The sequence below is a fragment of the Ambystoma mexicanum genome, chromosome 9 (genome assembly GCF_040938575.1).
Source record: "Ambystoma mexicanum isolate Mex_15411 chromosome 9, UKY_AmexF1_1, whole genome shotgun sequence".
NCBI classification, from domain to species: Eukaryota; Metazoa; Chordata; class Amphibia; order Caudata; family Ambystomatidae; genus Ambystoma; species Ambystoma mexicanum.
The window spans coordinates 1,218,278,691-1,218,292,338 of record NC_090931.1 but is presented as its reverse complement, the minus strand read 5'-3'; the positions used below and the strand labels follow the sequence as shown (position 1 = coordinate 1,218,292,338).

The 13,648-nt window shown below is 44.7% G+C and overlaps 1 protein-coding gene across 4 annotated transcripts in view; it reads right to left on the bottom strand.

The window, feature by feature from the left end:
• The window catches only part of ZRANB3 (zinc finger RANBP2-type containing 3), a 2,038,675-nt gene that overhangs the window by 1,016,434 nt on the left and 1,008,593 nt on the right, over positions 1-13,648 (bottom strand). For all 4 annotated transcript variants that reach the window (XM_069616553.1, XM_069616555.1, XM_069616554.1 and 1 more), the window contains one exon: positions 9,881-10,060. In XM_069616553.1, coding sequence (XP_069472654.1) covers positions 9,881-10,060 — 180 coding nt within the window. The remainder of the gene's footprint in view (positions 1-9,880; positions 10,061-13,648) is intronic.

Below are 13,648 nucleotides of genomic sequence, written 5' to 3'. Positions count from 1 at the left end.
AGTGACTTTCTTCACCCTGTACTTACTTTACAGCTTGTCAAGACCAGATTTGGAAATCTGATTACAGTGGAGGAGGTTGTGCGATGTTCCTTTGACAGCCTCAATGTAGTTCGCTTGACCATCTACTTCCGCCCCTGGCGCGATTGAGCCACTCTAAACTCCCGGTTTTGATACAAGGTTTGTGTTTTTAATGATTGGTTGTTAGTCTTACTTAATTGAACAATTGCGTAGTCTAGTCTGGAGACGTCACCCTTTGACCTAATAATATACTTATGTGTTAACTACAGATACACATCCTGAATGTGAATGATATTTACACCACAGCAGTAACCCCCCCGATGAAGGAATTTTTCAGAAACGCATGGCACTCTTTTAATAATACTGTGGACACTGTCCACAGATTGGGATCAAGTTGTGACATCAATACTGGATATGGAATTCGATGTACTTCACATCAGCAATTTCTGCTACCTATGAACTGCCAGCTTGGAAGTCACTAAGGACTTAGAGATTATTCCATGTTCATTGTCTGCCTTGACTGAACCCAACAAAGGATTGCACCACTTTATGTCCAACATTGGCATTATTTCTGATTTGAATAATGTGTAAGAAGTGTGGTGTGAACACTCCATCTACCTACGTAAAATTTTGATTGTTTTACCTTGAACACAATGTGATGTACATTTGATTGAATTTGTTGTGTTGACAATTTCTTTATGAATGTTTTTTTGTTGATAATACTTTTGGTTGACAAAACATTGTATAAAATTTGGTGATTTGCTAATATCCATTCATGCTTATGTTTTTGACCTTACCAGGATAACCACATTAATTTGTTGAAACTGTCATATTGAACTTTGAGGCGCTTTGTCCTATGAGAGTGCATGTGGGGACCACCAGTCAGCATATGATTGGTTCAGTTTTCTTCAGCCGAGTGGGTTGGCCAGAAGAGAGAATGGAGGGGGATAGTACTGTGCAGAGGAAAAGAGTGGATGCTGTGACAAGGGAATATTTGTATTTATTTGTATTTTTTTATTTGTAAAGCCCAGCCAAGCTCTGAGGCATCTGGGCGTAACCTTACAAGTTACACAGGCATTGATATACAGACATCGCATATAGTCATAATACACAAATTACATACGATTATTTGCAAATATTACACATATGCAAGAGGCAACTATTACAGAAGGGCAAAAGTAGTATATGTACAACAGGAAGTGACACTTAAATAGTGATTGAATCTGGAGATTCTCAATTTGACCTGAGTTATGGAGCGGACGGTTTGGTGTCCTGCTCAAGGAACCAACCTTTAACCTTAATACGGAATAGGGAGAAGGATGGTTCCTCACTTATCGATACAGGGAGTCCAATTGGATGTTGAAATCACCCATGAGTAGGAGATTAGAGGTGGTTGAGAGTAGGTAAGAACAGAAATCAGCCCATTTAGAGAGGAACGGGAGGTACAATGAGACTATTGAGGGATTTGTATGTGGGGTGTGTGTAGTTTAAACGGTCTCTATTGATGGATGATATCCTCCTGTACTTAACAAACCTGGAAAATTCGATCAGACACCTGGGGGAGCAATTTTATGAATATGGTAGGTTAGAAGGGATAAAAGATCAACCATTCAAAATCAAATGTATTCTCTTTAACAGGTAAGGATAGGGAAAAGGCTTCCGCAGAGAGCCTATGGTGGATGTGATTGGAAAAAGTGAAGATAAAATACTTAGAAATGTGGGTCCCACGAGATCTACCAAGATTATATTAATTCAACTACGACCCCTGGCTGAGTACATTAAAGGGCAATCTTGAGAGATGGAACAAGTTAAAGATCACATGGCTAGGCCAGATCAAAGCAGTGAAGATACATGTGTTGCATAGAGTACTGCTACTCTTTACAATGTTAACAGTTAGGGTTCCAAATAGTTTAGAGAAGGTTATCAAATATGAAATATCTAAATATGATTGGGGTCAAAAGAAGGCTAGGATAAGCTTAACAATGTTCTATGCACCAAAAGAGGTGAATGGAATGCTCAGCCCAATAGGTTTTCTGAAACACATGGACTGTGTGGCAGACAAAAACATTAGAATACATACAGTCCTGGGAATTATTTGGAATTTATGGAAAGAAGATGCAAAAAATAAACACCTGTCCTTTGGACCTCCCCATTTAATTCACAGTGTGGGGACCCAATAGTAGTGGATATGATTGGGGTCTAGGGGATCATCCTCTCAGAAATAGTCAGATCTGGGATTAGGAAGGGTGAGTTAACTACATTGAAAATGTAAAGAATAGGAGCAGGTAACAGGTAATAGGAGAGACAAAGCCTAGCATTTTCGAGTACTGCCGGATTAAGAGAACAATTCTCAAAGCTGAATGGAAGGGTAAAGTAGGATATAAACTCAAAGCTAGAGAACGTTTGGAATAAAGCCCAAAATAGGTAAGTAATGATATCAAAGTTATTTAAAGTAATAATATTTGGTGGAATAGGAGATATTCCAAGATTCAAGCAACAGTGGGAGGAATATTTGGATATATACTCCCCGAGAACCTCTGGAAAAAGATCTTTAATATAACCTTCCGAGAGAATCAACGAACAGAATGACCCTTAACTTTAAAATCTTGCACAGATGGCAATATGATCTGGTAAAAATATTGAATACAAATTCCCAGAAACCTCCCCTACATGCCTGAAGAGGATGTGGTAAACCTGTGGTCCCTCCTCTTCCTCTTGGAATAGATGCACCAGGTGTTCGGATTCTGACTCCTCTTCTATTCACCTGTATTGGTGTTTTGCCTTCAGATTGGATTGGGTCGTGTACTAGAAGCCCAGATTCCATTGGCTCTTCCATGGCCTTTTAGGCAGAATCTTGTCAAGTGTCAAGATTTTCTGCAGGCATAAAATCTTATGATTTCTGGATGGTGTAGAGGTCCGGGTCTCCGCCACTCTGTGCAAGTAAGGGTCCTGGGCTTGGTCTTGATGATTGGAATGTTGGACTCTCTTGCTCCATCGCACAGTTGGTTTCATGTCATTTAGTTTCTTGGGCTCCACACATGCTTCTCTGGCACACATGGCTCTTTAGTGGGCATTAGCTGTTTGTACTGTCTCTTCCAAGGTGGGTTGATGTAGTTGCAAGTAAACCTTCTGGTGGTAAGTTGGTAGGGCCTCTATGACTTATTCAAGTACTAGCAATCTCTTTCACTTCTTTTATCTACCAACCATTTGTTAAGTAAATCCCTTACTCTATAAGACAGTTGGTGGGGTCTTTTCTCTTCAAGTTAACACATGTGTCTAAGGCGAAATCTGTATGCTCACCAGTCTTTTTAAGATATTGCTTTTCAAATCCTCATAGGAGTTCTCCCATCGGGATTAAGGGGCTAAAAGGCTTGTTGTGCTTCCCCAGTAAAGAACAAAGTAAAGTATCTGTTACGCTCACCTGGTATCCACGGGGACGCCCTTATGCCCTGGTTGCCGGATTCACCCTGGACGTTCCCAATTCTGGACGATGCCTTCTATGGCGGTCAGGCCTGAAAACACAGGAGGACTAGACTTAGGAACAGACTTCGTTTCCTCCCACCAGCCCCCTGGACTCGACCTGATGGCCCCTCCTCACCTTGTTTTGATGTCTGGTGTGCTCTACGTCCTGCCTTCTGCGAGTTGAAGCGAGCGAGTTAACTTCACTGGTCCTAACCCATTCAAGTGTCTTTAAGGAGGTAAGTCTGGTTATAGCAGTCTTTAAATGTCCTTGCTTTCCTTTCTTGCTATTAATGTCTTTTCTTGTTTGTTTCCCCTTAGGTGCACAGAGGTTCGGTGGGTGCGCTACTTGGATCAGGCTCCTGCCAGGATGATGGACGCAGGAGCGTATGATGGATGGTAGGTTAAGCGCGAAGTGCGGCGTGGTAATGTCTTTTCTTGGTAACCTGTATTCTTTATTCCTTTTCAGGTCGCAATGGTCTTTCTGGGCGTGTGAAGATTTCCAGAGCAAAACCAGTCAAGAAATGCCCAGCCAGGTGAAGATTTTGTGATTACTGCCGTGAATGCCGCGAGAAACCTGTTTAACGTTGTCCTTCTTTCTCTCTCCCTCCAGGTGCTTCGTTCCGGTGCGAGCGTGGTGTCCTAATGATGTTGGCAACAAGATGGAAGACCGCGAGCAGCAGGAATTGACGGATGGAAAGTTGCAGGTAAGCAGAGACTGCTAATGATGTTCTTTTGTCTCCTCTGCAGGTCCACTATTCAAGGATCGCTGGGTGCTGGTCTCTGAACACGATGAGCGTCACGCTGCTGGCTGCAGAATAACACGAAGCACGTTCTGTAGCTTGGGTGTGGTTTATATAGCCCTCTGTAAAGTAGTCAGGCTACTACACCCTAAAATACTGTACCGCACAGTCTGGTTCTTAGGAACTAGACTGTATGGGTGCCTCCATGTTAGCTGCAGGCCTTCACAGGAAAAGTAGTCCCTTCAAGGTAAAGTCTGAATCTGAACATGAGCCTGGCGCCAAAGGCGTCAAGACTGACTCCAGGAGAGTCTATGATGATAATGCAAGGTCCTTGGGGCCCCAAATGAACCCGGAGTCCTGACCCTACCTGGCATGTGACCATGCCAGTGGGGTTCTGGGTCACGGGTCATGACAGTATCACGCCCAAAGATGATGGTGTCAGGCTGATGTTTCAGCGACTCTTTCAAAGTTGATGAAATTGATGAAAAAGCTGGGATATCATCTACAGTACCAGACTTCTGTAGGATTCCCAGAGGTAACAGGATTGCTACTTTCTCTCAGTAGTCATGCCCTTTATGTAGTCCAGTGATTGATTCCTGGTGTTGTTGACTGATGGCCTCTTGGCCATCCACCAGAGCTCTCAATATGTCCTCCATAGAATGTACTTGTGGGCCCTCACAGAACTTGGAACTTTTCAGGCCTTGAGGGTGCTCCTATCTCTTCTTCCTCATTGGAGCCAGTAAAGCGCCTCCACTTCTGGAAGGCAGGGTTAAGCAGGAGGTCTGTGGTCTATTACCACTGCTCTGGGGCTTCCTCCACTGACTAGTCCTCTCTGTGGCCTCTCTTACTTGATCTAGCAGACTTCTCTTGGCCTTGTCTGCCAGGATGGTAGATTATTCCTGTCTGTTGGTCTCAGCTAGCGTAGCTTCTACTCAGCAGACTCCCAGAAATCCTCTGGTACTGGGTCGAGAGTTAGGAATTCTAGCTCCATTCCACTCCCAGATCTCTCAAAGGAGGGGTTTAGTGCTGGCCATCACCCAGCAGCCTGTAGACTCAGATTTCCCTTCCCTTCTCTCGGTGTAGGGAGAATATCTGTCAAGGCATAATGCATCCCACTCTGTCACCATGTGTTACGGATAGCTCAAGAAATATCCCAACGTACTGAGACGGTTCAAAGATTTTTATTAAGAATTTAATGGGCATCCCTCACTCTCTCGTCTGATATACACCAATCCTTGTTTGCATATACAGCAGGTATCACCCTACTGTCTAGGTTCCTAATAATACCATGCATGATGACCTAAAGGCAGAACACCTGCTTTATCCGAGCTCCCTAAGGGGAGTACCAAAATGTTCCTACTCTATTCCAAGGGTTAGCCATCCAATAGAGGTATTGGATTGTGTCTAACAGGCACTCTGCCTAGTTTGTCTCCTTTCTATCACATCATTGCACTTCTCTCTTTGTCACTTCCTGCTCTTCTCCCACTACTCTCCTCCTTCCAACTCCACCATCCTTCACTCCTACTCCCTGCATCTTCCTCCTCTGTCCCTCCAATACCTCTCACTCATTCTAATCCTTGCCTCTGCTCTTTGATGTTACTACTTCCTCCATGACACTATTACTCTTTCTTCTACACAACTACTCCTTCCACCACACTTCAGCTCCCTCCTCCACACTGCAACTATCCCTCCACCCACTTTTCTACTGAAACACCCTTCTTTCACAAACAAATACTTAACATACACTCCCTACACTTTCTCTACTGGCCACACTTGTTATCCTTTCGCACACTCTCACAACACAGTACCAAATACAATCACTAACCACCACCTCCATCAGCTCCAGAAATCTCCTCCACACTCTGCATCCCCTGGTCTTTTAGTCTGCCACCTCCTCATCCTCCGCCTCCTCCTCCTCCTCCTCCTCCTCCTCCTCCTCCTCCTCTGACCTCATCCGAACAACCCACGCCTTCCTGCTCCTCTCTTTATTCTCCCTGTCTTCCTTCCATTGGTTTACTTTCCCTGGTCCATCTGACCTTGACTTCCCCGCCCAAGAGGTGACACAATCAGCAAAACTGTTAAAAAGTGGGCTGAGCCTTTACTCTTATCTCCACGTGGCCCGCTATGGAATAGTGATGATGGCGCAAGGTGTTCAGAGTCCAGGTTCGTGTTAGGGGACATCCCTCTGGCTCCCCTACAAGAAGTACTGTCTAATGGGGGGTCACAGTAATGTTATTTAGTCCCTGGCGCTCTAGGAAGCGAAAATGAGGCTGTGGTGGGTTGCTGCCAGCGCTGAAGAGTGTTGTGCCGCTTCTTGCATATCCATGTAGTCGCTGGCATGCCAGATCCTTCTCTCCCCGCTGAGTTTCTGTCTCTGGCAGCGGCGCTGGATGCTTGAGGGTTGCTTCAATTTTTTTAGCACCCAGGCCTCTGATGACATAATGCAAAACACATGTGGCACGTGAGGAATTCTCTCTCAGGTGCTGCTCGTCTTGGCTCAGATCACATACGTTGACTCTAGAAATATCAAGAAGAGTGTGACAAACATATTGTTCATGAGGCATGGTGTGAGACCAAGAGGTACTGCATAACAGTATGCTGGCACAGAAGGATGGCAGGGGAATAGGAGCTGGAATCTTGTTAACTGCCACCGTCCTCCACAGGGGAAGGACTGGGAGCGCATTTCTCCCTGTTAGGCCTACTACTCCTGGCTGAGAGGGTTTCACATCGCCTCTTCACAAGGACTGGGTCCTGGCCCTTGCCAGCTCTAGGTTTATAGCACCCAGTAGGGGTTCCCAGCACCAAGCCCTCCCTGATGCGTGTAGCAGGAACTCGGCTAGCCAATTCAGCCACTTGCTCATTATACCTCCTGCCCCCACCTCTCTAATAGACCAGCTCTCTAGAATGTCAAACTAACTTCCTCAGCTTGGCTAGCCGTCAGCTTTCTTTACTTTGGCCTCCATAAGATTAAATTCCTCAATATGATCTGTGATTGGTTGGTTCTTATGCTTTAACTTTCGACTACAGGACAGGTAAGGGTGTCGTGGTTGCCTTTCTCCTTTTCAGTTCTCCCATGTGTTGTACATCTCCCCGACTGCCGGGTGACTTATAGACTAAACTCTGTGGGGCGAAGGTTTAAATGGACTGGTCGCCATCTTGTAATCAGGCATAAAGGTTCTACATGGATTAATCGAAATAAATGACTAACTGTAAATTTACATTTTTTAAAATCTTTTAATTCGGCACACAATGACCCACCTACCCACCCGTCCTCTTTCACATCCCACTATAGCCCCTACCCTTCAACTGATACCTATTTATTTTACCGTCATTAAGTAAACTACAATGTAGTAAATTAACTTGTGGTGATTTATTTCGAATAAACAATGGTACATGCAGGTTTAGTGGTCATAATGACCGGCCGGCACCAAGTGATAAGCCATTCTCTTCCAATTATCATTCATTTTGATTATAGGCTACATGTAATGCAAATATTGCCTAATCTCTCTCTGCCACCTTAGCAGGATATCACGTCCATATGTTTCTCTATCTGTGCTTGTTCCCCAAAACTACTCCCCATTTCTGATGTCTGTTTTTCTCTGTACGGGATCGTGTTCAGATTGTGGGTCGAAGGAATGAGGCACCCACTACCATTACAATACCATCAAGAAGCCAATGTGTGGGTCCCTGCTTTTATTAACAGTACACTCTGTGTGACGGCAGTGCGGGGAACCTAATTTGCTAGTACCATATATAATATATAATAAGCGGTCCTATTGGAGGACTTCCCTTCACTTGGGGTTTTGAGGTTGCCCGTTAAGAATGGCAAAAGGTGCATGGACTCCTATATACAACTGGCAGGGATTGCACCACTTAGTTGGTATTTTTCCCTGGTGCCCACAGTTTCCTATTCTTCTCCATGGCCATAGCAATTGTGAAAGACTGCAGAAGTTAGCTATGTGACTGTCTCACAGCTAACCTTGCTAATCTTTACACTTGCTATAGAAGACTCCCAAGTGCCCTGTTTTTAGTGTTATTTCGGCACTAGACAGGGACGACCATTGTCCCCTATACTATTGTGATATTTAACAAAATACGCTTATGCTATATGATTTTGAATCAACCATACGTAATGTTAAAGCGCATAGGCTAGAGTGTAAGAAGCGATGTTCCTTTCAAAGCTCCTGCCATTTAGGGACAAGAAGCAGAAAATGAGATGGCACTGACAAAAAATACATTTGTAATATTACTTCTTAGATGTACATTTTGTCATAATTTAAGAGTTGGACAAAGAGAGAACTTGCTGGTTACACCACTGTAAACAAAGCAAAGATGATTTAACTTGTGCAAAAGAATCAATCATGACTTAGCAATGTTCATGCAAAATAAATGTAATACATATTAAAAATGAGCTTTCAGCTCAGGCTATGCTTTAATCAATGCAGTGTTACCAGTGTATACCTGTACATTGGTGCCTCTGTACCCAAAGACACACTGTCTCTGCCGTGGTCGGGTCTTTTTTTCTGTTTCAGATGGTTCCAAAGAAACAACAGCAACCAGCACGCACCAGACTCTTCAGACATCTGGGATGGATAATGGTCCCACCACAATGCACCTGGGCCCAGTGGACATGACCCAGATTGGAACAGGAGAAATGGACGGTTTACCCAAATGGGAATGGACTAGGCGTCCCCTCACTCAGGGGCCACAAGGGAGAGAAAACGCCTAACCCCAAAAACCCCAGACTGTCTGTACAGAAGCACTGGGGCAGCAGTGGAGGAGCTGGGAACAGCAAGTGGCTGCCCAGTATTAGGCGAAGACTATAAACCATTTCTAGGCAAGGGCTTAATTGATCTAGGATGAGAACAGACAAAGGACCACAGTGGCAGCTTGGACCACATTAAAGATGGCGGTGGAAAAGGGGGGTGAAGCAAAAGGTATTTATGAAGACTTTCAGGGTAAGTCCTGGCTCACAAGGAGATAGCTCAGACAGAACCCTGGGGTGAGTGGGAGAGTGGTTGGCGGACATTTTGGAGGTAGAGTAGGAGGTGGGGTAAGAGTAAGAGGGAGAGAGGAAAGGGAAGTAGGACGCTGGAGGATGAAATAGAGCATAGTCAGGTAAGCATTGGGAGGAGAGAGATTTGAAGGGAAGAGAGATAAAAAGAGATAGAGAGAGAGGGGTGGGTGAAGAGAGGAAACTGGTGATTGTGGAAAAGGTAATGAGACAGTCACCTGGGGAAAAAGGGCGTCAGGACAATCAGATATGTCACCTGAGGGAGTCATAGAAAGATAAGGCTACAGCCTTCAGGCCCACTGTAGGAGAGGGATAGACCAAACAGTAGGGGTAAACTGGCCGGAGTGATTTGGCACAGCATTAAAATCTCTTTGAATCGTGTAACTGGGTTAGGGAGACAGGATCAATGAAACGGTGAGGGAACGGTGCACAGGAATGACATGTCAACAATGAGCCCCATTTTCCTGTTTTTTTAACACCATGTATATAATGAAAACTGAAAACCTACTGGGTTTGTTTTGCGACTCATTTAGCACAATATACAGTGGTATAATAAGAGACAAGCAATTCATAAAAAGAAGAGATAACAAAAGTATTAGGTAAGAATGATATACAAGAAAGACAACTTATTTTTTCAATACTGTACCTTCCGGTTTAACATCCCCCACATCAAAGTGTCCAAGGTTCCTTTTGCTATGAGGTAGTGTATATGCACATTGTTATTCTGCCCAATTCGGTGAGCCCGGTCTTCGGCTTGTTTTATATGGCCCGGATCCCAATACAACTCAGCAAAGACAACATGGGTAGCAGCAGTTAAAGTTAAACCCTAAATAATTTAAATATGTAATCTTGTTAGTATATGTCAATAGTTGTTTAAGGCATAAATTAGGCATAAGAAAATACCAGCACAAGATTCTAAGACAGTGAATCATATATATAGGTTTTATCAGCATTGTTCATATAAATAAAAACAATGTAAAGTTCAAACATTTACAACACAATTATCATTCAATGAAAATGAATTACAGTGATGCAAGATCTGGATACGAAGAAATAAACATGTGTAGAAAATAATAATCCAGGTCTCCATTTTATATCATAGGTTGAATCAATTTCTTACCAATAACATTGCATTTGTCTTTAGGTACTACAAACCAAAGTTAGGTTGCCACATGCAACTTTGGTACACCATTATCTCTGTTCCCATATCCCTCTCCCCCAGAAGGGTTTTTAAAGAAACACATTCATGCTCATCAAGAAGAGAAAAAAGTAAAAGAGGCTTTGCTAAATGTTAACTGGAGTGTCATCATCCATCCAATCTCTTTCTTAAAAGGAAGCATACATTTATTAGCTGTTCTATTTTGTCATTTCAATAAGTGTGTAGCCAAATGACTGAATGCCAGATCTTCCTGATGAGCACAGTGTAAATATATTTATGTGCTAGAATTTGTGTACAGTTGATACATCAAAAGGTAAAAAGAATAAGATGTCCCTTTCGTACTGTCTGGAACATGAAGCCATTTACAGCACTGCAGCCTGAAACACAATTTAGCAAGAGCTGCTCACTGTCCGGGCATTCAAACTAGGAATTGTGAGTCACAAGGGATGACACAATGAACTCATTGTGTTGGCTGTAAACTTTTATTCAATATAAAAGGGGGTTCGAAAAGGCCTCACTATCCCTACTCTAGGAGGTATATTCCTTACCTCAATCAAAACTAAAGGTCTGTCCAGTGTCAAAGTGTCCAAAACAAAATGTCCTGTGTCCGAAATCCTATCCTTGTCCTCACATTCTATAAAACAACTCTAATATATTAAGGGTAATGTATATGGCCTAGTAAGTGCCCAAACATTTACGTTCAAATTAAACATATATCTCCAACACAAAGGTTCTCAATGGATAAAGGTCACAGTCCCAGGGGACAACTCACTTTCCCAGGTTTCTCTTCAATACACTTAACATTTGCAAGGGCATGAATCTTCCTCAGGGCTCTTTGTTCAACAAAATACTTGTATACAAAAATCAACTTGAATGTAGGGTCCATCTTCGTAGGATACCTGATGTACTCCCGTGCTAGGTTATTTTCCACTTGGTTTTACTTTGCTTTCAGTCTTGATTTTTGCCTGGTGCACTCTCCTGCCAGGGCTTTTCATGATTTACATCATTCAACTGTAAACCTGCTTTTTTCTGGTTTACTCCCTGGCCAGGTCATTTCATCTGATTTGCTTCATGCAATTGTAAACTTGCTTTTCTGTCGCATTCATCCGATTGCCTTTTTTACAGCTGCAGACTTGCTTTTCTCCCACATTTATTTAGGTAATATTCGGTTTCAAATTCCTTCTCATTCACTTCATACAAATTTGTCTTTCTCTGGCAGCATTGCCAAAGCGCCGCAGTGTCCCATTCTCTCTCTTTAGGACTCACTGGTGTCTTGTGGTGTCCTTCAGATCCTTCACGGTAGACAGGAGCCAGCACTCTGGTGATCCGCCTCCAAGTTGCGAGCACTCCGGCTTCACTGTACAGCTTCCACGTCCTTTGCAACTCCCATTTTCCTCTGGACTCTTGCACTGTGTTCGGGTGGCGGTGGCACTGCGTCCAGATTCCTGTGGCCGCTAGGGCGTTTCTTCTTCCTTCCCTCTCGCGTTCGTAGCACGGCAAACCAGCCACTCCGTCTCCTGCCTTCCTCCCAAGCCTGCCGGCTCCACAGTTGTTTTGACGTCCTCACAATCCTTCGGTCAACACTGAGAGGGCTGGACTTCCCCAGGCAGTATTCTCTCACACCATGCGGGGTACAACTTTTAAAATGTCCCGGCACCTATCACACACTCAAACACTAGAGCATCTCTGGTGCTTCTCATCCCTGGTAATCTGCATTATTCCATTCAGCCTTCTCGGATCAGTATTTTTAGATGTATGGGAGTCGTAGGCAGTTCTTGGTGTTTTGTGTATAGAGTATTGGAAGGTGTTACCAGTAGGTCTTATGGATGGTTGAAGGCCTGCAGAATGGAGGAGGTATCCCTAAAAGGATAACGGGAAAGGAACAAGTTACTTACCTGTAACTGTTGTTCTCCAGCATGGGTCTGGCATGAATTCACATGCTCATGAATATTCCCCGTCGTCAGGCTGGGAATCCTCGGTAAAGAAAAAATCAGTATCAGTTTCGTTTCTGATCTGTCTTTCTTAGTAGTAACCAATCACTGGTCTCTGGGTCATTCCGCCCCCAGCCAATGACTGTCCTCTCCCTAAGCCCCGCCCCTGGCAGCCATCCTCAGATTTGGTAGCACGTAAAGTGGCAGTATGACCAAGTGAAGAGCCGCAGAGGGGTAGGACAGAGGATTTGCATGTGAATCCATGGCAGACCCATGCTGGAGAACAACAGTTACAGGTAAGTAACTTGTTCCTTCTCCAGCATGGGGTCTGGCATGGATTCACATGCTCATGAATACAAGAATACATAGCAGTACACACATGCACAACCATGGGAGGTGGCAAGGCTCAACATTAAGCATTACATAAACTCAACATTAAGCATCTCTTACCTCCTCACCAGGCTCACCTTAAGCGAACAGGTTGCGCAGCACTGCCTGGCCGACTCAGGACTCCTCCCTGGAATCTCGGTCGACGCAGTAGAATCTCGTGAAGGTGTGCGTCGACCTCCACGTAGCAGCCCTGCAGATGTCCAGCAGGGGCACACCAGACAAGAACGCCGTGGTAGCAGCGATCGCTCTGGTCGAATGGGCTCTCGGACGGCCGGGCAACGGACGGTTTGCCAACCGATGACAGTGCATGATGCAGCCGGAGAGCCATCTGGAAATGGAAGCCTTCGAGAGAGCCTTCCCTTGGTTCACAGGTCCAAAGTTCACAAACAGCTGTGATGTCTTCTGAAAACTCTTTGTTCGGTCCACGTAGAACTTCAGCGCTCTAGCTACATCCAGCGAGTGCAAAGTCCTCTCGGCGACGAAGGCGACGGGAAAAATATTGGTAACACCAAGGGCTTGTTGAGATGGAAGTCCGACGGCACCTTGGGCATGAAGGAGGGGTGCGTCCTCAGCACCACCCTCGTCTCGTGGAAAGTCAAGTATGAGGGCTTGCAGGATAGGGTCTGAACCTCTCCCACGCGTCGTGCAGAGGTGATGGCCACAAGGAACGCTGTCTTCCACGACAGGAACTTCAACGGAGCCGAATGCAAAGGCTCGAATGGCGGACCCATGAGCCTGGTCAGCACCACGTTGAGCTCCCACGCCGGGGCTGGAGCCTTCACCGGCAGGAACGATCGGAACAGTCCTTTCATAAACTCCTTCACCAGGCGATGAGACCACAGGGACGACCGTCTTGCAGTTCTGGTGTATCAGGAAATCGCTGCCAGATATATTTTGATGGAAGCATGAGATAGTCCAGCTTTGGCCAGCGACA